The sequence below is a fragment of the Oryx dammah genome, unplaced genomic scaffold (assembly GCF_014754425.2).
Source record: "Oryx dammah isolate SB20612 unplaced genomic scaffold, SCBI_Odam_1.1 HiC_scaffold_4, whole genome shotgun sequence".
Classification (NCBI taxonomy): domain Eukaryota; kingdom Metazoa; phylum Chordata; class Mammalia; order Artiodactyla; family Bovidae; genus Oryx; species Oryx dammah.
The window spans coordinates 73,792,750-73,818,400 of NW_024070188.1; the positions used below are offsets into that span (position 1 = coordinate 73,792,750).

Consider the following 25,651-nt stretch of genomic DNA (forward strand, 5'->3'; position numbering starts at 1 on the left):
TTCACTTCTATCATGTTTTCAAGAATCATTTATGTCATATGGTCTTGCCTTCCTTTTTGAAAAACTTTTTTCTCCTGATGCCTGTAACAGTGTGTCCACTTGATTTTCTTCTGCCTCTGTGGCTGCTGCTCATCATAATCTTTGAAGGCTCCAGTCCCTTTGCATTTATCTTAAATGGACACTTTTGTTTTTCTTCTTTGTGTACTTTTTCCCCTGGCCACTTTGCTTCACTTCCATTGCTTCGGTTGCCATCTGTACAACTAGTCATTTATATCTCTAATCTAGATTTTTCTCCTGAGCCCCAGATCTGTTTGTCCAACTGGCTGCTATGTATCTACATGGGTATGGTCCATAGCTCCTTGTAAATACATAGCTTTTCCTTTTTCTCCTTAGCTATGATGCTTCTCTAGGATTTCTCAGACCAGTATATGACACCAGCATCTCAAACATTATCCACCTCCTACCTTCAAATCTAGTCAGTCAAGTATACTTTACCTACTAAATATAACTCAAATCCTTCTTTTCTTCATCCTTACTTTCATTATTAAAGACCAGATTGCGATTACCTGAGCCATCGTGACAATTTTGCTCTCTTCTAGTCTAGTCTCTACAGTGTAGCCAGAGTAATTATGCTAAACTACTACATCTAATCATGCCACTCCCAACTTTTAAGTATTGCCTCATTCATTTCAGAAAATGGAATCATCAAGACAGATAAAGTGTTTGAAGTAATGTTGGCCACAGACCGCTCCCACTATGCAAAATGTAACCCTTATATGGATTCTCCACAATCAATAGGTAAGTTTTGGATTTTTGAAAATGTCACAAATTTTACTCATTTGCTCTCTAATATTTGTAAGTAAAAATAGACCATTTTCCATTTATTACCTTGCTGATCCATTTTAATAAAATATTGTTTATGAAGTGTCTTTTCTATTTTATTAAAGGAGATATGTAAGAATTTTGTAAACAATTTCTTAAAGCGTCCTTTAGATGAAAACTTACAGTTTCTATTTTCTTGAAGGATATATGTAAGAATTCTATAAACATTTCCTTAAAGTGCACTTTAGATGAAAGCTGAGGGTTTAAGCTGTGTGCTGAATTCTCTTAGGGTCTCTAATGTTGACAAAGGTTGGTTTTTGCAGGAGCAGAAAATTCTAAAATCAATATTGAAGGGAATGTGTAGCAAACTTATTACTGACTTCTCTGCTTCACTTGCCCTGAGTTTTCTGGTTTGTGCTTGTTTTTAGAAAGTGCCATATTTAACTCCTTCTCCTGAAGCAGGCTTTGCTGAACTGCTGAGCCTTGGCAGTGGGCGCCTTTGAGGCTTAGGAGTGCCTCAGGATTCTGTCGGCCAGCTGCCATGCTGCCTTCTTTTGGAAGTACTTTAACGGTCAGCAGAGAAGATCCTGGGGAGCTTCTGAACCCCGAAGGCACCTGCTACCACCGCTCAGTGAAAATTGCTTCAGATGCAGAAGCAGGTAAATAAGTCTTGAGAAAGCAATATTGGAAAAAAAACTAAAAGCTAAAAACTAAAAAAAGATTGTTTTAATTAACATTAGGTGATAGTGTAAAGAGTAAAGGGAAGTACTTTATTAGTCTCTTAAGTCCCTCTAGTTGCTCGTGCCAGTTTTTTTTTAAGGTGCCAAAAATATGATGTAAGTTAATTTGCAGTGACTTTGCATATTTTATGATATATGGAAGCTTATTTTCTTTTTATGAATTTGAAGGGAAAAACATCATAAATTTATCAAGTCAGTGAAATTCTTCCTTAACTAACTATATGGGGGAAGAAATTTTTAGAAATAGTGGGACTGTTGCACTGAGCACAAATAGCCTTTGGCATGATTATATTTTCTAATTTTAACTGTGCATGACAGTACTCTCAAGTACAAAATGCTTTAATTTCTTGAGATCATAAATGTGAAAATAATTATGAAAAATAATGTACAGATGCTAGAAAAGGAATTACATGGAGCATTTCATGTTTTTGCAGCTGAATGTATCAGTAGTCTTCTTCTTCTTTTGCAGGGTTCCAAGCAACAATCAGTGCTCCACACATGGTAAGTTAACATTGGTCATTTGGGTGCAAATGGATCACGTTTTTCCTAAGAGTGCTTTCTTCAGTAAAAAAATGGTTATAAGAACATTTTAAACTTCTAATCATAATCAGTTTTATTATTTTATTTGCAATGAATTAATTATTCTTAATACAAGATGTGGAGAAGGAACTCTTTCTGGTAGAAACTGTCATTAAAGTTTTTGGTGGTTGTCATTGATATCTAATCATGTAAAAAGTAGATGTAAAAAGTAATTATTTATTTAGTGATGAGTTAATTAAAGGAAAGAATATTTTTAAAATATAATGACCATGGACTTCCTTGGTGGCTCAGTGGTAAAGAACCTGCCTGCCAATGCAAGAGACACGGATTCAATCCCTGAGTTGGAAACATCCCCTGGAGAAAGAAATGGAAACCAACTCCAGTATTCTTGCCTGGGAAATCCCGTGGACAGAGGCCGGCTACAGGCCATGGGGTCGCAAAAGAGTTGAACAAGACTTAGCAACTAAACAACAAAGGGCATTTCTATGTTTAATATTTTGAGGAACTGCCAAACTGTCTTCCAAAGTGGCTACATCATTTTATAGTCCCACTAAGAACGTATGAGGGTTCTAATTTTGCCACTTCTTTTCAACACTTGTTATTGTATATTTTATTTTATCCATCCTAGTAGCTATGAAGTGGTATCTCATTGTGGTTTTAATTTGCATTTCCCTGATAATAATGACTATGCCAAAGCCTTTGACTGTGTGGATCACAATAAACTGTGGAAAATTCTGAAAGAGATGGGAATACCAGACCACCTGACCTGCCTCTTGAGAAATCTGTATGCAGGTCAGGAAGCAACAGTTAGAACTGGACATGGAACAATAGACTCGTTCCAAATAGGAAAAGGGGGACGTGAAGGCTGTATACTGTCACCCTGCTTATTTAACTTCTATGCAGAGTACATCATGAGAAACGCTGGGCTGGAAGAAACACAAGCTGGAATCAAGATTGCCGGGAGAAATATCAATAACCTCAGATAAGCAGATGACACCACCCTTATGGCAGAAAGTGAAGAGGAACTAAAAAGCCTCTTGATGAAAGTAAAAGAGGAGAGTGAAAAAGTTGGCTTAAAGCTCAACATTCAGAAAACGAAGATCATGGCATCTGGACCCATCACTTCATGGGAAATAGATGGGGAAACAGTGGAAACAGTGACAGACTTTATTTTGGGGGGCTCCAAAATCACTGCAGATGGTGACTGCAGCCGTGAAATTAAAAGACGCTTACTCCTTGGAAGAAAAGTTATGACCAACCTAGATAGCATATTGAAAAGCAGAGACATTACTTTGCCAACTAAGGTCCGTCTAGTCAAGGCTATGGTTTTTCCAGTAGTTATGTATGGATGTGAGAGTTGGACTGTGAAGAAGGCTGAGCACCGAGGAATTGATGCTTTTGAACGGTGGTGTTGGAGAAGACTCTTGAGGGTCTCTTGGACTGCAAGGAGATCCAACCAGTTCATTCTGAGGGAGATCAACCCTGGGATTTCTTTGGAAGGAATGAAGCTAAAGCTGAAACTCCAGTACTTTGGCCACCTCATGAGAAGAGCTGACTCATTGGAAAAGACTCTAATGCTGGGAGGGATAGGGGGCAGGAGAAGAAGGGGACGACAGAGGATGAGATGGCTGGATGGCATCACTGACTCGATGGACATGAGTCTGAGTGAACTCCGTGAGTTAGTGATGGACAGGGAGGCCTGGCGTGCTGCAATTCATGGGGTTGCAAAGAGTCGGACACAACTGAGCGACTGAACTGAACTGAATAATGATAATGAGCGTCTTTTCATGTGCTTATACACTGTTTCTATATCTGCATTTAATGAACCTCAAAGTCATAGGTTTGAAAGTAACTACATTTCTGGAATATTTTCCAAAGTCTTAATTACAGAAAAATATGAAATGATGTCCTGGTAGCAGTGAGCATATTTAGTATCCAGACACTGAATCCCACATACCACTAAAAGAAATACTAGAGCTTCATGGAGAAGTGACTGAATTTCAGAAAGTGAAGAAGTACCTAAAGTCTACTGGGGTATTATCAGGAGGACATGGGAGCAGATTTAAAGAGACTCCCAGAAACCAAATTGGAGACAGTTTGAGAATCAAAAAATGGTAGATAATGAAGATAATGGATTGTAACACAGTGAATTCAGAAACAAAAATCTGTGAGTCCATAGAGACTTAAAAAAAAAAAAAAGTAGCAGGATCGAAAAGATGAAAAACAGAAGAATGTCAGTTAATAAATGTGGAAAGAATAATAGAATTTAAAACATCAGTTCTTTGTAATTATCAGTGTAATTGTTGAATTAGGCAAAGATCATCAATTAATCTAAACCATTAAGAGGAAAGTTGTTGGGGAACAAAAAACATCCTTGTAGTCTCAAATTATTATTTGACATATTTATTACAAAGAGATAGTTATGCCCTGAAAAGTAGAGTGATCTAGCCGTTACTACATTTACTGAGTTGTTCAGCTGAGCAAGTCCAGTAGTGAGATGGCTCAGTGCTGTGTGCATCCTGATGTGATGCAATGGGAGGTGCCCTGCAAGCCGCTTGTGGTGGTCTTGCTAAAGTTCTTTGATCTAAATCTAATCACGCGGAAATTGACACGTCTAGAATGTGTGGGTAGTGTGTTGGACAGTTGGGCAGGGCTTTTAAAAGGAGTCAGTGCTCTGATAGAGAAAAGTGGTGAATGGAACAGAAGAATGGGGGAGAATATTCTGGAGTTGGCAATTGCAAAGGATGAACTTTGAATGGATTGGAGGAAACAGCTGTAAAGGAGATTTGGGGGACAACTGAGGAAACTTGAGTGTGGTGTATATGTTGATACTTTGTTGTTGTTCAGTTGCTAAGTCATGTCCCACTGTTTTTGAACCCATGGGCTGCAGGCTTCCCTTGAGTGTTGATACTAAACAGATGATTTTCTTGAGTGTGGTAATGGAGATGTGGTTGCAAAGAAAAATGTCTCAGTTTGCTTTTTTTGGCAGGTACATGCTAACGTGTTTCAGAAGTGTAGTATTATGATGTCCACAGCATATTTTCAGATGTTTGATGAAATAGTATGGCACAATAGAAACAGTTGATGACTATATGAGGAGAAAAGGGTGTTATGTGCATTTCCTGTGGGTTTAAATTTTTTCTGTGGGCTTGAAATTTTTCATAATTATTAAAAATGAGTTTTTTAAAAAACTTAAATTTTAGACTTAGAGGTGAGCATGGATTATCCAAAAGAATATTAACTATAGTGATAAAAGTGTGAAAAAAGCTGGTAATTGCGATTGAAGACCTTGACGTTTTAAATCTGAATAGGATTTTAATAATAGCTTAGGATACTCTCTAAAAAAAAACGAATTTTATGCAAACCTAGTACTGAAAAAAAATTCCTGAGTTTCTTTTGGTGTTAAGTTGGGACAGTACTGCCTATAAATTAGGGATTGGCACCTCAAATCCTTTCTAGTCCTTTCATTTTTGGACTCAAGAAAGTCCAGCTGTTACAGGAGTTATTTTGTTTCTTTGATTACTTAAGCCAAATATGATACTTGTTATCTTATTAATGGGTTTATTAAACTTGCAGGGGATACTTATTTGTTTCAAAATATCTGACAAAAGTTACAGACATTCCTGAAGAAAGTTCACAAACTTTCTCTTAATTAGAGATTCCATTCTTCATGCTAATAAGCCTCTTTGTCTAAAAACAATAGCTTTGACTAAATAAAATGTTTCTAGTTGTTTCTTCAGTTAAAGTTAAACCAGTGTGTCTCATAGAAACCTCATTAATTAACACTTCTTTATTCCACTGGTTGATGTACATAATGATAATTCAAAGATAGTATCCCACTCTGTCTTTTTGAAACATCAAAGAAAGATAAGGTTAATGAAAGATTTTTGAAATTTTTGAAAGAGTCTCAAAACTTACAGAGTTGCAAGTATATTATTAAGAACCTTTCTTTCTTTACTCCATTTGATATGTTGCTGAAATGATGCTCCATCACTCTTGAATACTTCAGGATGTAGTATATTTCCTATAAAGGACATTCTCCTATACAACCACAATATAGCTAGTCATCAAAACCAGGACATGAACATTGACACGTTAACTACTATTTAATCTTCAAACTCCTTTTAAGTTTTTCCAGTTGTCCTTATGATATCCTTTATAGCAATACTATGAACATTTAATCCAGGACTCTCTTTCATAGTAGTAGTGGTTTACACTCATTAGGCAAGAAGCTCTTTGCAAAAGAATCTATATGAAAAATGGAAAAAATTAGTTTTCTATAACTCTTCCCAAACATAGTAGCCACCGGTCTACATTTGCGTGTTGCTCCTAAATAAGTTCTGCAGAACCTTAATTACTTTCTGGAACACGGTTTCAAAATCCTCAAATTATATGAGGCTGCATCTATTAATAGCCTTCTCCACTTTTTGTGTTAATTGTGGGAAAAGATAGCCTCAATGTCTTTTAAAGAATTTTTAATATGGAAAGTTTCCAACACCACACATGCAAATAGGATAATATAAGGAACCCTCATGTAGCCAGTCACCCAGCTCCATTAATTACCAACAATTTGCTAATCTTGTTTTATATAGTTATTTCTCTTTTACTGAAATATTTTAAAGCTGTCCCAAACATAATATCATTTTATCCCTAAATAGTATAAATCTGAAGGATTAAAAGCACAACTACAATACCATATCATGTCTAACAATGTTCCTTAGTATTATCTTATACCTAGTCCATGTTCAAACTTTACCAGCTGTTTCAAAAAATTCTTTTATAGTTGATTTACTTAAATCAGGATCCAAATAAGACTTTTCAGTCTTTTAAAGTCTCTTTTCATTTTAATAGTCTCCCTTTTGAAAATGCCATTTATTTATTGACAAAATTTGTTCATTTATCCTATAGAAGTTCCCAAATTCATTAAATGATTCTTAGCCATATTAACTTTCTCCTTTTTTTTCTTTTCAAGAAAATTTCCTAATGGTTCTCTGTTCATCACATCAGGAGGTACATAAATGTTTGTACCACCCACTTTTAGTGATTAAACAGTATTTTCAAAGTTTTTTTAATTAAATTGCAGTATACCCAAAAGTGGCTCAGACAGTAAAGAGTCTCCCTGCAGTGTGGGAGACCCGGATTCGATCCCACGGTTGGGAAAATCTCCTGTAGAAGGAAATGGCAACCCACTCTAATATCCTTGCGTGGAAAATTCCATGGATAGAGTAGCCTACAGTCCATGGGGTTGCGGAGTTGGACATGACTGAGCGACTTCACTTTCACTTTTTCAGAATGCACACATCTTAAGTGTACAGCTTGATGAATGTTACGTGTCTACATATGTTCAGGTCATTTCCTGCACTCCAGAAGGCTCTCTCAGTCAGAAAGGCTTCTTTTCCTAGTCAGCCTCCATCCTCTAGGTAACCAGTACTCTGGCTTTTATCAGCTAAGTTAGGGAGTTTCTATTCTGTCCTCCATTTTGAATGGTACCTGTATCTGATGATTTAAAAAAAAAAAAATTTTTTTTTTTAATTTTGACGTAATTTCAGATTTACAGAAATATTCTAAGAATAGTACAAATAATTCCCAGATACTGTTTAACCGTATTCCCCAAGTGTTCTCATTGTACTACATTCCGTTTATCATTTATTCTCTCTCTCCTTCTTCTCTTTCCCTCCCCCTATTTATATGGGGGGAGGAAGATATATATATATATATATTTTTTTTTTTTATGAACTCTGTAGGTGTAATTTGCAAACAGAATGCTCTTTATATTTAAAAATAGAATGTTCACCTAAATACTGCAGTTGTCAAAATCAGGAAATTAACATTGATACAACACTGTTAGCTAATTTACAGACCTCATTTAGATGTTATCAGTTGTTCTAATAATGTCTTTATAGAAAAAGAAGGTTGCAGATCAGGAGTTTCATTCAATTGCCATGTCTTTTTAATCTGGAATAGTGCCTTAGTTTTTTTCTTTTATAGTATTGAAAATGTTTATGAATACAGGCCAGTTATTTTATAGATTGCCTCTCAATTTAGGTTGGTCTGGTTTTTCTTCCTGGTTAGATATAAATTACACATTTTTGCCTGAAATATTGCAGATGTTGTGTAATGTCAGAGTGTCCCATTTTTGGTGATACTAACATTAATCATCTGATTGAGGTCGTGTCACTCAAGTTTCTCCACTAAGAAACTTCTAACTCCATTGTAAAGTTGTTATTTTTCCCTTTTGTAATTACTGTGTCTTGGGCAAACACTTTGAGAGTATTTGCTTATCAAGTGATAATATACTAGTTTCAACATCCATTTGTGGTTTTTTACTTAATCAGTTATTACTGAACTTGTTGCCAAATGGCAGTTTTCTAAGTTCAATATTTCATCTATATTTGGAACATTTGGAAACAGTTTCTCCCTATCCTCCATTTATGTATGTGTATGGCAACCCAAAATCACTGCAGATGGTGATTGCAGCCACGAAATTAAAAGACGCTTACTCTTTGGAAGAAGTTATGACCAACCTAGATAGTGTATTCAAAAGCAGAGACATTACTTTGCTGACTAAGGTCCGTCTAGTCAAGGCTATGGTTTTTCCTGTGGTCATGTATGGATGTGAGAGTTGGACTGTGAAGAAGGCAGAGTGCTGAAGAATTGATGCTTTTGAACTGTGGTGTTGGAGAAGACTCTTGAGAGTCCCTTGGACTGCAAGGAGATCCAGCCAGTCCATTCTGAAGGAGATCAGCCCTGGGATTTCTTTGGAAGGAATGATGCTAAAGCTGAAACTCCAGTACTTTGGCCACCTCATGAGAAAGTTTGACTCATTGGAAAAGACTGTGATGCTGGGAGGGATTGGGGGCAGGAGGAGAAGGGTACAACAGAGCATGAGATGGCTGGATGGCATCACTCACTCGATGGACGTGAGTCTGAGTGAACTCCGGGAGTTAGTGATGGACAGGGAGGCCTGGCATGCTGCGATTCATGGGGTCGCAAAGAGTCGGACACAACTGAGCGACTGAACTGAACTGAACTGATGGCAACCCACTCCAGTACTCTTGCCTGGAAAATCCCATGGGCAGAGGAGACTGGTAGGCTGCAGTCCATGGGGTCTCTAAGAGTCGGACACGACTGAGCGACTTCACTTTCGCTTTTCACTTTCATGCATTGGAGAAGGAAATGGCAACCCACTCCAGTGTTCTTGCCTGGGGAATCCCAGGGACGGGGGAGCCTGGTAGGCTGCCGTCTATGAGGTCGCACAGAGTCGGACACAACTGAAGCAACTTAGCAGCAGCAGCAGCAGCAGCAGCAGCAGCAGCAGCAGAGGGATATATTTACTTACTGTCACTATGGATTCATGGATGTGTATTTTTATCAACCAAGATCTGATTGTGAATGTGCTTATTGCTACTGGATCTGATGATTTTTAGTAGTGAACATACTAGGCATTTAAGGACAGCTTTTGAGATACCATTTATTAATTCTAACCTCATATTTTGGAAAAGTACTAAAATGTAAGTTCATAAAGGGGATGGAATAGAGAAGTCTTTATTTCTTGGTTTGATCCAAACCTTAACCAATGACTTTATTTGATATGTAATTTGTACTGTAAACATAAACATATGTATCCTTTGGCCCCCTTACTTCCACCTCTAGCTATTTATCCCTTAGATATACTTTACAAGATTATTAAAAAGATTATTATCTTATGGTATATTAATACCTTTTAAGATTATTTCATCTATTTGTTATGGAAGATTGAAGCTAACTTAAGTATCTCTCATTAGGCATATTTGTTCTTATAATACATTCATACAAACATATACTCCTTTAAGATATATTTATAAATACATACATATTTGCTTACATATGCATAAAGTGGATATGTTTGGAAGGAGTCAGTAGAAACTGGTAACATTGGTTGCCTTTAGGGAGTGAGACTGGTTGGGGAGAGGGGTGGAATGGAGACCTTTCACTGTAAATATTTTTGTAGCTTTTTACTTTGAAATCATTAAATTTTAAATATTCACATACTGGAGATCTAAAATTACTGAAACACTTTAAATACAAGAATTTTAATCAAACTAGAATGTTCTTACATAATTCCTCTGTAGGTGTAAGTATGTAATATGTTATGTTTTCATTGTAGTGGAAAAATTGTTGAGAAGTTAGCAGCTTTATTCATATGCCATGGTATATATACTTTATAGAATCTTGGGAAGAAAAATGAATACTTGCTTTGTTTTCTTTTGGCAGCATGCATATGCACTAGAACTTCTATTTGATCAGTTGCATGAAGGAGCTAAAGCTCTTGATGTAGGATCTGGAAGTGGAATCCTTACTGCATGTTTTGCACGTATGGTAAGAGCTTTATTTACTATTCTGGCCCCAGCAGAAGCATATTATATGATTTGGCCATGTATTTTTTTCCCTAGCAGTTTTTGAGGGTTTTCTTTCTTTTTAAATTCTGTTGAGATAGCAGTTAGAATATGTGTCACCTAGGATTTCTTTTTGTTGTGGTGGTGACAGAACATTCAGTTGAACTCTGGCAGAACTAGAAGGGAATTATTTGGTTATATCATGGAAAATTCTAGAGGTCTCTCTGGCTTCTTGTATGGCTGGATTCAGAGAAAGATCTCAAGTTGTTACGGACAGTGAGTCTCTCTCTGGTTCTTGGTTTGACTTGGCTCTCCTCCACAAGTTCTCTGCATTCTCAGATATGCTTTTCTCTTGTGATCAAACAGTGGCAACCAAGAGCTCCCAGACTTCATTCTTGTAAGTTCTCATCTGGCAGAACCAGCCTGATATCCAAACCATAGGTTTATTAGGATTGAAGGAGAGCTCTTTTTACATTAAGAAAAATGAATGCATTTTTATTTTATTTTATTATACTTCAAATTTCATCATCAGAGGCTTATCTGATAATGCCTATTTGGAGTTTGAGTCTGGAGACCCACTCAGGCACCTTGGAGTAAAAGTTTATCTGTGCTCAGATATTCAAGTAAGGTTGATTATGAAAAATCTTATACCTGGTGTCCAGCTTGGAAGTTTATGGTCTATTTAAGTTAGGATTTATGGATGCTTTTTGACTAGAATCCATTTAATTTGCTATGAATATATAATTGGCAGACTATTAGAATGTAAGCTCCAGAGTGGTGGGAATTTTTCTGAGTTTTTTTCCTTGATGTATCCTAAGCCTCGAGAACAGTGCCAGGCACACAATAAGAATTCAGATATTCCTTTTCAGTTGTTTGACTTGTTTTGTATAAGTTTAACCCTCACTAATGGGATGTAATTAAATACTAGAAATGGTGTTTAATTAATGGCTTGTTTTCTATACTTGACTGTTTATGGTTTCAGAGGCATTATCATTTTTTAAAAAGTCATTTTATTTCTGAGTTATCTTCTTGAAAATGATACTGATTAATGTTTTTCACATGTTTACCATGTGCTGCTCAGTGTTCACAATACTTTTCATGTATTCTCTTATTAGTTCCTCATGTCATTTATGGGGTATGTACCCGCTTCCTCCTCACTTTACAGCTGAGGAACCTGATTGATAGAATAACTTGTCAAGGTTATATAGTTGTAAGTAAGAAATTTAGATGTAAACCCAGATAGTCTGACTTCAGAGTCTTTATTGTGTTAATTTCATTCTACAGTTAATATTTATGTTTAGGGTCTTTTAATATTTTTACTTATTTTTATATTTCCTACATGTGGCAGTAGAATCAGGTATAGAAATTCCTATAAAATTTTTTATGTATCTGTAATATTTAAAGTCACACTTTCAGTGGAATTAAATAAAAAATGGTTGCACTAATAGCTACCATTTAATATTGGTAGCTAAGTCCCACTTCAGGATTCTGGGTCTAAAAATTAGCAACTGAAGGAAGAAAGATACCATTTTTCTTAGTATTATAAATTTTTTATAATTCTAGTTTTGTAATTACTGAAATATCATTATTCGTTTAGGGTTATGGCTGAGAAAGTTATTTGTCAAATAATCTATAATAAACTGAGTGTTTAACAATCAAATTAGGGGCTTAAACTGTTTACTTGTCCTGATTTCTCATTACTAAATATGACTTTGGATAAAGAAATATTTTATTGACACCTTAGAAAAACTAAGACCAGTGAATTATTGAATTATTCTCACTTCCAGGTTGGACCTAGTGGGAAAGTCATAGGAATTGACCACATTAAAGAGCTAGTAGATGACTCAATAAATAATGTCAGAAAGGATGATCCAATGCTTTTGTCTTCAGGGAGGGTGCAACTGGTTGGTAAGTATCAGAAAACTGAAAATTTCCTCTCCAGAGAATTTTTATTTTCAGAAAAATCCCATGCAAGCGACATAATATTCCGAGCTAATTATTGCTGCTTCCTTTTTTTAAAACATTCACTTTTAAGTACTAAGCAAGAAAATAAATTACTCTAAAATGTCACACTGGTTCTATCTTGACCAGGGGTGACATGACTGTTAACCATTTCAGAAAATGTCATGTTGAGTTCTTTCTTCATTACTTTTTAAAGAAGTAACATCAAAGTAATCAGTGTTGAATATAGAAAATGTAAACGGTACACAGAAGTGTGTAAGATAAAGAAAACCTCTCTTTTTCCTCAAGTTTTTCAGACATATAAATATGTGTATGAATAAGTTGTACACACACAATTTTTTAGATTGACTTATACTCTACATATTGTTCTTTAGTTTGCTTTTTTCCATTTAGTGGTATCTGTGGACACATTTCCATGTGAGTATGTTTTATATTTAGAAAAATAACAGACCTCAAAATATGCAGAAAACATAAATGTGAAGCTTAACAAGCACCTGTTTAATCACCACACTGATCAAGAAATGGGACATTATCAGCACCTTGAAAGTCCTCTGCTTTCTGTTCCATCATTGTAACTACTTCCCTTTTCCCTAGTGGTAACTAGTAACATTACTTTTAGGCATTTACTACCTAATTGTAGTTCCATAGATGATGTTCAATATCTTGAATGTTAGTCATACAGTACATATTCTATGCTGAATGACTTTTCATTCATTGTTAGGTTTGCAAGATCCATCCTTCTTTTTGCATGATAGTTAATTTTTATTGCTGTATAGCAGTCAATTGTAGGAACATTACCAAAATTTTTTTTATTAATGCTACTGTAGATGGATATTTTGGGTTGTTTCTGATTTAGAGATATTCACAGTGCTGCATATTCACAATGTACATAAGTCCAGATGCTGATATACACATCATACACTTATTTCTGTAGGTATGTTATTACAGGTTCATAGAGTGACCATAGATATTGCAAAAGCAGTTTTTTGAAGTGACTGAACCAACTTACATTCCCATCAATAATATACCAAGGTTCCTATTGCTTCACATCACAATCCCAATACTTGGGATTACTAAATTTTTCTCTTCACCCACTTAGTGTATGGTAGTATCTCTGTGTTTTTAATTTTGTATTTTAATACTAATCAGTGAAGTTGAACACTTTTTCATATGTTTGGCCATTTGGATTTCTTCTTTTGTGAAATGTCTATTCAGATATTGAGTTATATTTTTCTTTGATTTGTAGGACTTTTATACACTAACCTTTTGTCTGTCTATACACACTATAAATCTCTTCTCCTACTGTGATCTTTTTACTCTTATACTGTTCTTTTTGATAATTAGAAATTCTTAATCTTAATATAGTCAGACTTAACCCATTTCTTGTAGTGTTTTTAATATTCTGTTTAAGGTACTCTGAAATCATGAAGATACATCCTTGAATTATTTCTCGGACATACTACCATTTTAACTTTTTACATTTAGACCTTTGATCTTTTTGACGTTCATTTTTGTGTATTCGTGAGGTGTGGGGGTCCACGTATCTATTTTTCCTTTGACTTATCTGTTGTTCCAGCATCACTTAGTTAAGTGATTTTAAAAAGATCTGTCCTTTCGCCGCTTTAAACCTCCTATAATTCTTCACACTGGGGAATTCTATCAGAACAGGTGTTTAAAGCACTTTTTTCTTTCAGTGGGGGATGGACGAATGGGATATGCTGCAGAAGCCCCTTATGATGCTATTCACGTAGGAGCTGCAGCCCCAGTTGTGCCCCAGGCAGTGAGTTGTTGATTTTTTTTCTTCTGTATTTGTATATTTTATTCAACTGAAGCTCTTAAACATTTATAGGAAGTGACTTCTACTGATGTTGAAAATACCATCTATGTTACATTGTGCCCTTTTTTTGGGGGGGGGGCGCTGATAATTATGCTCAATTTTTTAACTTGAATTTTAATTTTAATTAGCTGTGTATTTTAATTAGTTAGTAGGCAGTTTTTTTCATATACAAACAGTTGTATAAATGACATAAAGATGACTAAGCCGCAGCTCGTGACTGTCTTATTTCAAGCAGTATTTGATTCAACTTAAAAACTAGTGCACCAGTAAAATTGGGAAAATCCCTCTGGAGTTCATGACCTGGTAATCACTTGGTGTGTTATGTGCAAGACTATGTTAGGTTCGTGGGTAAGACCAGGAAGTATTTGTCATACATCTGATCCTCACTGACCTTACTAGAAGAGATCTGTTGTAGATATATCAGGGAAATGAATGATTTGATAGCATATCATCAGCATATGATAGATATTGAAGGGAAAAGAAAATATACATTGTAAGAGTTCAGAGGAAGGGGAGTATGTTGTATAGAATAGTGAAGGAGATTTCATACAGGAATAAAATTTGAACTGAATCTTAAAGAATAGTAGGAAGAAAGAAAGAAATCTTAATTTGTATAGTTGCAATGAGAAGGTAGAATATTCCAGTAGTATATATTACATAGTCAAGGAAATATTTTAGTACAAAATTGAGTTTTCATTTTAGTAAGACTCTGATAAACTTAGGTCAGCCCAAATAATCCTTGGCTTAGATTTCTATTACATGTGATTCTTACGTAGTTCTTAACTGGATGACAAGGGGCTAAAATTGACTCTCTTTTGCCCAGTCTCATTAACTCCCCATCCTGGAAGTAGTTTTCTGTGTGTTTACACAGTTATGGGGAGCTGAAAGTTTGGAAATTTGTTCTGATTACTGACTTGTTACTCATTGACTGAATGACTTTAGGAAAATTAACTATTCTCTCTGGCCCTGTTATCTATTTTTTAAAAAAGACCAAACTAGTAGTTTTTAACAGAAGTATTAACATGATGTAGAAGGTTGTACAAGTCATAAGTAAATAATGAATTTTCATATATGAACACATGATCAGTAGGGTTTTTTTTAACTTCTTAAACTTTTTTTCTTTTTTGAAAATATTGGCAACTTAGGGGGAACAATTAAAATCTAAAATAGAAATGTGTTTAAATGAAAGATTCTTGGGGACAGGACTCATCTTCCCTACTAAGACCCTAAGGTGATCTTGAAGGGCATTTCTGGCTTTAGCTCGGTATGAATTTGAACATTTGTAGTAGCAGATGGAGTATTATTTGGAGGGTGGCTCTTTACATCTGATTAAATTTGAAGACAGACATGCTGGAGGGGCTTTCCAGTTTTAAGAGAATAGAGTCAAGATGTTTATGCCTCCTTTGGATACCACCTCCATAACAGCTAGAAAAACAAGAAACAGAAACAAGAAATATGAAACTCTATATTCAGTCATCTAGGAGATTATACTTAACAGTCCTGAACGCTACAGTGTATGAAGACAGAAAAGCAGATAGAGTAATAACTGACCTGGAAGGGTGGAGGAAGCTGAACCAAAGAGACTGCAGAGGGGAGTATCAGTGCAGAGGCCGCTTGTTTTGCAGAACTCAGCAAAAGCTTAGAAACTGGAGGCATCAGGACCTTGGAAACCAGAGATGACGTTGTGACCTGAAAAGAGGAGCTGCTACTTGAAATTCTTTGAGGAACAGTTAGCCTGAAGCCCTAAGAAAATTTCCAGGAACTGAAAGACATGATTCTGTAGTTTAAAAACATCTGTTGAGTATCTAGTATAATAAATTTTTAAAAAGGGGGGGACCCACAATATCACCATGAAATTTCAGAATATTATAAAGAGAATATTCTAAAAGTTCCCAGAAAAACAAAGTGGATCATTCATTAAAGGTCAGTAATCAGAAAGGCATCAATCTGTAGATAAGCAGCATTAGAATGAACAAGTCAGAGGCAAAGCATCACAATTCTGAACTGAAAATGATTTCCAGTTTCCAATCTTGAATCCTGTACCTGCACATACCGCTAAATACATAGAAGAAAGATAATTTTAGACTTGCAAATCTCAATCTCTTTAAAAAATATTCCACATACTGTTTCACAGAATACTTCTGGAGGAATTGCTTTAAATGTCATCAAAAAGTGAGGGAGTAGAGAGACAGTGGGAGAAACCAGAAGGAAGCAGCCATGGCGTCTAGGAAGGTAGGACACCTCGTTCAGGAGAGAGATGGCCAGAGCTGCCCATGTTGCTGCAAAGGCCAGTCCTGGTATGACAGCCATACAGCAGGCCGGGAGAGTAAGCAGTCCAGATTCAGAGCAGAGGAGGAAAAGAACTAGAAGGGAGCCTACACACACACACAAGAGAGAGAAGTAAAAGGAAAAAGGAAGTTGCTTACAAATAGATTTGACTGTATAAAAATTTCATTAAGAAGCTGTTGGGAGAAACAAAATTAAGTGAGTGAAAAAAAAAGAAAAAGCTTCAGTTTTTAACTGCAGAGAAAACAACTATTCTATAAGAAAGGAAACAGTAACTGAGTGCCTCTTGGCTCAGCTGCAAATTATGTGTACACAGTCATAACAGAAAATGGTTTTCATAAAAAATGATGATCTTGGTTGGATTAGGGGAAAGAAGCAGTATGCAGCTGGCCCTCTGTATCCAAGGGTTCCACATTCAAGGATTCAACCAATCACAGATTGAAAATATTCAGAAAAAAATTTCCAGAAAGTTCCAAAAAGCACAGAACTTGAATTTTCGTTGCAGTTTGAAGTTGTACCTGGCAACTGTTTAGATGGTACTTGCCTTGTATTAAATATAATAAGTCTAGAGATAATTTAAAGTATATGGGATATATAGGTTATATGCAAATGCTACACCATTGTCTATAAGGAACTTGAATGTCTGTGGATTTTGGTAGCAGAGATAAGGTCCTGGGACCAGTCCCCCTTGGATACTGAGGGACAACTGTTTATGTATGAGAGCTTAGTTTTCATCTGGCATATAATTTGAAATAGAAAAGGAAATGTTATTCAGCATGGTGACTATACTTTAATAATATGTTAATTATTGACTATATTAACTATAGTTAATAATACTATATTATATAATTAAAAGTTGCTAAGAGTAAACCTTAAAAGTTTTCATCACAAGAAAAAAATTGTAATTATGTGTGATAATAGATGTTAATTAAGTTTATTATAGTAATCATTTTACATTATATACATAAATCATTATGTTGTACACCTAAAATTAACACAATGTTTATATGTCAATTATATTTCAGTTAAAAAGAATAAATGGCATGCTTTAGAAGTAATCTCTATAAAAAAAGACAGCTAAAAGGTTTTAAAATTAATGGATTAAAGGAGCAAGATTGAGGGAGAGGAAGAAGTCTGTTTTTTTATTGAAAATCTTGACATTTAGAGGAATTGGAAAAAATAAGATAGACTTGCTGACAACCAAAATTTTAATTAAGGACTCCCTTCTCTGGGAAGGTTTTTACCTTACTGTTTTTGATTGGTGGTCATCTTTCAGGCTGCATTCACATTGTAACATGTGACTTAAAAGTTTTCTAACCAGAGGGGCTTTAACTGAGCAATTTTGGTTCTTCATTGACAGGGGCGTCCTCTTTCTAATGCTGCAGAGACTCCAGCCCTACCTTCCTTTATCATGTCATGCTGCCTGTGATCCTAAATTCAGTCGTAAAACCAGAGTTCCCTTATCTCTGGTTCAGTGATACCTTAAATTCTTAGAGAGGATAGGGATTCCTTGCTGATTTTCTACACTTCCCCACTTCCCCTCCAAACTACAAAGATTGAAAACAGGCATACAGGAATGGAAATTTTCTGCTTTGCCTTTGGTCTTCTCAAGAGGATAGTCCACATTATGTGGTTCAACTCAAACATTTTGAGCTTTGCAGTTATACTTGGTACTATGTTTGATGCTAAGGGCACAAAGATGAATAAGACACCATCCCCGTCATCAGAGAATTTGTACAGAATTTGTACATAAAGTAGAGGAGGTCAGTAGTAAATAAGTGAGTGAGTAATTGAGTAACAAGTTTAACAATGGAAGAATGTATGTACTAAATAAGGTACATTTCTGCTTTCTGCCTATGGACACTGAAAGTTGTCTATAGTGATGTAAAATGACTATTAGTATAAAATCTATAACTTGGTGTGTGTGTCCTTTTCTCTTTCTTTTAGCTAATAGACCAGTTAAAGCCTGGTGGAAGATTGATATTGCCAGTCGGTCCTGCAGGTGGAAACCAGATGTTGGAGCAGTATGACAAGCTGCAAGATGGCAGTGTCAAAATGAAACCTCTGATGGGAGTGATATACGTGCCTTTAACAGATAAAGAAAAGCAGTGGTCCAGGTGGAAGTGATTTTATCTTCTGCTCTTTCTTCTTCCACACATGCAAGGTGAAAGGGTGTGAATTTTAAGAGATCAGACTGCAAGAGCTGCTTTTTCGGTTGTCACCTTTATGCTACTCCATTTTAACATCAGAAATTCACTACATTAAAAATGTAGAAAAGTTTTGCATGGTCTGTCCTTTTGATTTAACTCACCTTTGGGAAAGGGGGTGAGACTTGGTTGGCACAAAAGTGTTTTTCTTTTTAAAGAGGCTGTCAGTCGCACTTTGTAAAGTTACTTTATTATCAGCCACTCCGTTTCTATATTGACAACTAACTTTTACTTCTGCTATATGGTCATGGAAATGAAGGCTTTCATCTGAAGAGAAGGGATAATTTCCTGCCCTGGTTCATCTTCTGTTATAGTATTTTGTGAAGACAAAGAAGGGAAAAGATACTCTTGTCCCAGTTTTCGAAGGTGTCAATGCCAGAGAGGACACTGTCACTCTGAGCTTGACTTCTCTCTTTCAATCAGGTTCACAGATGCCCAACAACTTGTGCTGGTTTTATATCCTGCTGTTATTTCAGAGCCACAGTAAGGAAGAAGCTTACCATTTTATACAACAGACTGGTCAATTGTTGAGCTCCTCTAAGTTCCTGGGGAGGGAAGAGGGTTCTGTGAGTGAGTGCCCAGGTCTCACACACCCACCCAAAGGGCCAACAGCATGCGGCATATCTTCAGCACAGCATGGCTCATTTAACGCCCACTTTTGTTTCTGTTGTCTTTATTCCCTTTGAAGCCAAGCTTTCTCTGTTTTTTCTCTTCCTTCTTCCCCTGCACACTCTCTCCAGGGGGAGGGAGTAAGATCCATAAGTAAGACATTAGCTAAGACTACTTGAAATTAACTGCCAAAATAAGAAAGGTCTTACTGTTTCCTTGTTTTAGAATCTGTTTTTACTTGACAAGAGTTACTTATTTTAAGATGATTTCTTAATTAATAAGTAAAATGGCGATTATAGATTTAATGTTGTTGTTGTTTAGTTGCTAAGTAGTGTCTGACTCTTTGTGACCCCGTGAACTGCAACACCAGGCTTCATAGACCTCTCAATTTTGTTTTCTGGGAAGAGGAAAGATACCTTTTTAATGAATGTTTGACAGCAAAAGTGGTAATGAATCTAACTCTGTTGGTTCAAAACTGAGTTTTACTTTGATTAATTCTGACTGGCCATTTCTGTTGATCCTTATCAGGAAATGCATTTTAATTCTTCACCTAATATAGTTATTAATAAAGTTAAGGACTTCCCTTGTGGCTCAGCTGGTAAAGAATCCACCTGCAATGCAGAAAACCTGGGTTCGATTCCTGGATTGGGAAGATACCCTGGAGAAGGGAAAGGCTACCCACTCCAGTATTCTGGCATGGAGAATTACATGTATAGTCAGTTCATGGGGTCTTAAACAGTGGGAAACGACTGATAGACTTTCACTTCACAATGTAGTTATAGCTGTTTTCTTTGAAATCTAACCTGGAGCACAGCCAGGTTAAAGTTTTTTAAAAGCTAGCAGTCTTGTCAATTAGAATCAGATATAGTTACAAACTTCCTTCACTTTGCTTCTAGTATGGTTATATAATTACAAAATATTATGATTGCTGCTCTATAAATGGGGCAAACATATCACTGAAATTACTGAAATATGGTATCAGGTAAGAGTGCTTTTTGTTTTTATAACCAGATATATATAAAATGAGTTTTATTTTTATAACCAGAAGTAGATTTAGCTTGAAGGTAATGAAACTTAAGTTTCTGGGCCCTCAGTTGCTTTGGGCCATTCATGGCCTTATACCAAATTTTATTTGCATAGTCTTGTTTTTAGTTTACCTTTTTTTTTTCCCCTTCATAAAGCAGCTCCCCTCTGCCTACTTACCCAATTATATAAGCTTCAGGCTTCCACTTACCTGTATTTTACCCCTGATAAGACTAAACTATTTGTATTAAATTTAGAATAATTTTTAAATCTATGGACAATTGTTCAGTCATTTACCAAATATTTAAATATATATATATATATATATATATACACACACACACACTCACTTGGTTTTCTTTTTGGCCTTCAACTTTTTAAAATGCTGAGCAATTTTACATATATGCACATAGGAAACTTTTCTCCAGTTGTACTAAGAGGATTTTCTAATTTTTTCTATTGCAAATTTACTCTGTTTTCAAACACATTTTCCTACATCCAAAGATGTAGTTCTAATTACAGAGATAATCAGTTACTTAGTTGTAAATCATGAAGTTTAAATAATATAAAACAGAATCTAGAAATGAAATTGGAAAAAAAAACTGACATTAAAAAAATTTGTGCTGAAAGAAATTATTAGAAAATAGAATGTTTGAAAGAGTAAAGCATCAACGGTTAACTTAACATCTTAAGGGACCATTCATCTGCTCTTCATTTTTGTGTTCATAAACTGTCAGTCAAGGTCCGACTGTGCTTAGCTAGGATTTTGAAGTGATTTTAATGAAGGGACTATTCAAAGAAATATGGGGAAAGTTATGGGAACTGTAAAGGATGCGACATAGCCAGGGACCAGGGATTCCCAAGGTGGTAGTAGGAAGCTGTTACCACTCCAGACCTAAAGGTGAGGGAACAGTTTTACTGGAACCCACTCAGAGCAGAGACGGTGGGGAGGGGAGGTCTCTGACGGGAGCTGTAGCTAGAGAGCAAAGCAGCTGCTCCCACATGTAGGAATCGCCTCATTTCTCTCCCACTGCCCTCTTCTCTCTACCAGGGCATCACAGCAGACAGACTTTAAGCAGAGAGGAAGAGGTCCTTGGCCAGATGTAGTCTGAAGTCAGCTCTCACCACCTCCTTCCTTCCCCTTTGCTCCCATGGAGCAGATATCTCTGCTTCTTTTTAAGTTTAGGAATGGAAGAGATTTGAGAGGGCGTCTAGCTTTTATATGTCCTGTTTCTACTGCCATCAGGCTAATCTGTGCTTAAACTGTCCTTGACAAGAAAAAAAAGAGCATCTGTTTTAAATTGCCTTTGAAAAAGCAACATCTAATACTTTCCTTTGGCAATTCTGTTAAATTTGTTAAATATCTTTAGTGTGATGACCTTCTAATACATCATTAATTCAACAAGTGTGTGTATGCCCACTATGTGGGCATTGCTGCAGGGCCAGGAATACACAGCTGTGAATTTGAAACTGACCATTCTAGTGGAACTTACAGTCAGGTAGAGGATCCAAAAAATCAAAAAACGAGACAAACAGGCAGTTAGAGTGCAATGTGTTGACTCTGGCTTGAGGGTGGTAGGGAGCAGTTGTTCAAGCCAGGCAGTGAAGGGATCAGAATTCCATTTCAGAAAGATAATTTTGGTTGTAGGGTACAGAGTCGATTGGAAAGGGATAAAGCTATAGCCAAAAATAGAAGATACCTATAGCAAATCAGGGGTGCAGTGATGGTGGGCTGAATTAAAGCAGTGGTGGTAGGGATAGAGTGTGATTAAAAAATCACTTATATTTTCTCATCTCACATGGGAATTATGTAAAAAGCTTCCTAAGTCAGTTTCTTGTCAGGCTGCTGCTGCTGCTGGTAAGTCACTTCAGTCGTGTCCGACTCTGTGCGACCCCATAGACGACAGCCCACCAGGCTCCGCCGTCCCTGGGATTCTCCAGGCAAGAACACTGGAGTGGGCTGCCATTTCCTTCTCCAGTGCATGAAAGTGAAATGTGAAAGTCAAGTCGCTCAGTTGTGTCCGATGATTTTTTTCTTCAGGATTAATTTAAAGACTCATCCCAGTGCTTTCTTACAAATATTCCCTTGTTTCTCACCTGCTTTCCATCCTCTAATTAAGGCATCCAGAGGTAGGGGGAGTGCTCTGTGAGAGTGAGATCCAATCTTTGGCTGGAAAGGTGTGCTAGAAACTAGATGGGGAAAAGAAAAGAGAGAAGACTTAGTGGGCATGCTGAATTCTCATGTCAGATAAACCCGGAAACTTGAATGTTGACTTTTGTCCTCTTATACTTAGAAGAATACTCCTTGCAATTCTGATGGATTAATAAAAGGAGAGAGAATGTCAGATAGATAGGCTGTAGACCTAGAATCTGGTATTATGTTCAAGACTATAGATAGGTAATAGTTGCATTAGTTGGTTGCAACTAACTAAATACAAATATTTATTTATATTTTATTTTATACATGTTTATTTTATATACCTAGAAATCAACATTTTGCTAATCTTCTGGTAAGTTTTATTTTTGTTTTAAATAGCTGCAGGGGTCGATGGAATAAGTCCATCTCTGTTTTGTGAAACAGGGAAGTTTCAGGGTTCTCATTCCATAAGTACTTTGTCTATTGATGTCTTTTTAAAGTGCCATGTATGCATGAAAAGGATGTTATAAACTGACTGGGCATTTCTAGGATTGAGGGTATAGGTCCTAGCGTATCCAATTGATCCTGTGTTCCGAATTGTTCTATACTGTCCCTTTTTAATTTCTTTACATGTGTTACACAGCATTATGATAAACTTTGCATTCTTAAAGGCAAGAATATATTGTTACTTTTGGAATTCTTTTTATGTCTTTCATAATGCTTTGCACAAAGTTAATTGTACAAAGCTTGTATTACCCCAGAAAGCCCATTAATTAGAAAACTTTCATAGAATTTGATTATTTCCTGACAGTACATATTTTCAGTTGTTCTTGATAAAGAATATAAAATACTAGATATTAGTGTCTTAGTTATTAGCCTAATAATTATGTGTATAATTATTTATTATACAATAAAGTAATATGTTATATATAGTTATTAATCCAATTAATATTGAACTAAATGATCTAAACAATCTAAATAATTAAGCTAATGTTAATCTAAATAATATAAAGTCAAGTGGGCCTTAGGAAGCATCACTAAGAACAAAACTAGTTGGATGGAATTCCAGTTGAGCTATTTCAAATCCTAAAACACGATGCTGTGAAAGTGCTGCACTCAATATGCCAGCAAATTTGGAAAACTCAGCAGTGGCCACAGGACTGGAAAAGGTCAGTTTTCATTCCGATTTCAAAGAAAGACAATGCCAAAGAATGTTCAAACTACCACACAGTTGTACTCACCTCACACACTAGTGAAATAATGCTCAAAATCCTCCAAGCCAGGCTTCAGCAGTACGTGAACTGTGAACTTCCAGATATTCAAGCTGGATTTAGAAAAGGCAGAAGAACAGAGATCAAATTGCCAGTATCCGTTGGATCATCAAAAAAGCAAGAGAGTTCCAGAAAAACTTCTATTTCTGGTTTATTGACTACACCAAATCCTTTGACTGTGGATCACAACAAACTGAAAAATTCAAGAGATGGGAATACTGACCACCTGACCTGCCTCCTGAGAAATCTGTATGCAGGTCAAGAAGCAACAGTTAGAACCAGACAAGGAACAGCAGACTGGTTCCAAATTGGGAAATGAGTACGTCAAGGCTGTATATTTTCACCCTGCTTATTTAACTTATATGCAGGGTACATCATGAGAAACAATGGGCTGGAGGAAGCACAAGCTGGAATCAAGATTTCCGGGAGAAATATCAATAACCTCAGATATGCAGATGATACCACCCTTTAAGGCAGAAAGCGAAGAAACACTAAAGAGCTTCTTGATGAAAGAGGAGAGTGAAAAAGCTGACTTAAAACTCAATATTCAGGAAACTAAGATCATGCCATCTGGTCCCATCACTTTATGGCAGATAGATGGGGAAACAGTGACAGACTTTATTTTTGGGAGGTCCCAAAAGCACTGTAGATGTTGACTGCAGCCATGAAATTAAAAGACTTGCTCCTTGTAAGAAAAGCAATGACCAACCTAGACAGCATACTAAAAAGCAGAGACATTACTTTGCCAACAAAGGTCCATCTAGTCAAAGCTATGGTTTTTCCAGTAGTCATGTATAGATATGAGAGTTGGACCATAAAGAAAGCTGAGCCCTGAAGAATTGATGGTTTTGAACTGTGGTGTTGGAAAAGACTCTTGAGAGTCCCTTGGACTACAAGGAGATCCAACTAGTCCATCCTAAAGGAAATCAGTTGTGAATATTCATTGGAAGGACTGATGCTGAAGCTGAAACTCCAATGCTTTGGCCACCTGATGCGAAGAACTGACTCATTGGAAAAGACCCTGATGCTGGGAAAGATTGAAGGTGGGAGGAGAAGGGGACGACAGAGGATGAGATGGTTGGATGGCATCACAGACTTGATGGACATGAGTTTGAGCAAGCTCCAGGAGTTGGTGATGGACAGAGAAGCCTGACATGCTGCAATCCATGGGGTCACAAAGAGTCAGACACGACTGAGCAACTGAAATGAACTGAACTGAACTGAATCTAATTAATATTGACACATATATAGGGCTGCCGTCTATGGGGTCGCACAGAGTCGGACACAACTGAAGTGACTTAGCAGCAGCAGCAGTTTTAAAGAGCCTTTGTAGAAATTTAGTACATACTATTTTTTATTTTAAATGATCTATGCATGTAAGTCAGATAAAAATATGGTTATGTAGAATTTTAAATATTGGGAAAAATTAAGAAGATTAATAGATTTTGGAGTCTTAGGGTGTGACAAGGTTATACATGCCATGGCAGCAAATCTTTGGTTTTCCTTAACACATTAAATGTTATAATTCAGATTTGTAAACTTAATTTCTTTTCCTTTTTTTGTGGGTGGGGATGGGGGTATACTGTTAACATCCTTGCCTTCTATTTGTTTTCCACAGTAATATTCCTATCAAAGTAGTGTACATGCGTTGTAAAAATAGGAAAAAACAAACACAAAAGAATAAAAGTCACCCATACCCCAGAATCTAGAGATAACCTCTATTAACATTATATAGATTTTTTTTCTTTTCTATATATCCATAGAAGTATACACATTTCTTTTGTATTCCTGAGATCATAGTTTTATTTTATAATCTCTCTTTATCTAATAAAATATCATCAT

The 25,651-nt window shown here is 36.2% G+C and overlaps 2 protein-coding genes across 6 annotated transcripts in view; one reads left to right on the top strand and one right to left on the bottom strand.

The window, feature by feature from the left end:
• PCMT1 (protein-L-isoaspartate (D-aspartate) O-methyltransferase) overlaps positions 1–25,651 on the top strand; it is a 41,813-nt gene that overhangs the window by 12,710 nt on the left and 3,452 nt on the right. For 2 of the 4 annotated variants that reach the window (XR_005720815.1, XM_040238671.1), the window contains exons 2-7: positions 694–798; positions 2,032–2,063; positions 10,356–10,460; positions 12,265–12,385; positions 14,134–14,219; positions 18,510–18,726. Coding sequence is in view for 3 of the 4 variants with exons in the window: in XM_040238671.1 (XP_040094605.1) it covers positions 694–798; positions 2,032–2,063; positions 10,356–10,460; positions 12,265–12,385; positions 14,134–14,219; positions 18,510–18,689 (629 nt within the window). In the remaining variant the exon portion in view is untranslated. The remainder of the gene's footprint in view (positions 1–693; positions 799–2,031; positions 2,064–10,355; positions 10,461–12,264; positions 12,386–14,133; positions 14,220–18,509; positions 18,727–25,651) is intronic. The other 2 variants (XM_040238669.1, XM_040238670.1) reach the window with 1 other exon arrangement.
• LRP11 (LDL receptor related protein 11) overlaps positions 1,886–25,651 on the bottom strand; it is an 82,454-nt gene continuing 58,688 nt past the window's right edge. Inside the window, exons 7-8 of one of the 2 annotated variants that reach the window (XM_040238665.1) lie at positions 22,499–22,591; positions 1,886–2,121 (exon numbers count right to left, since the gene is read on the bottom strand). In XM_040238665.1, the coding sequence (XP_040094599.1) occupies positions 2,069–2,121; positions 22,499–22,591 (146 nt within the window). In that variant the 3' untranslated portion in view covers positions 1,886–2,068. Of the gene's footprint in view, positions 2,122–18,762; positions 19,315–22,498; positions 22,592–25,651 lie in introns of those variants that run through there. The other variant, XM_040238666.1, reaches the window with a different exon arrangement.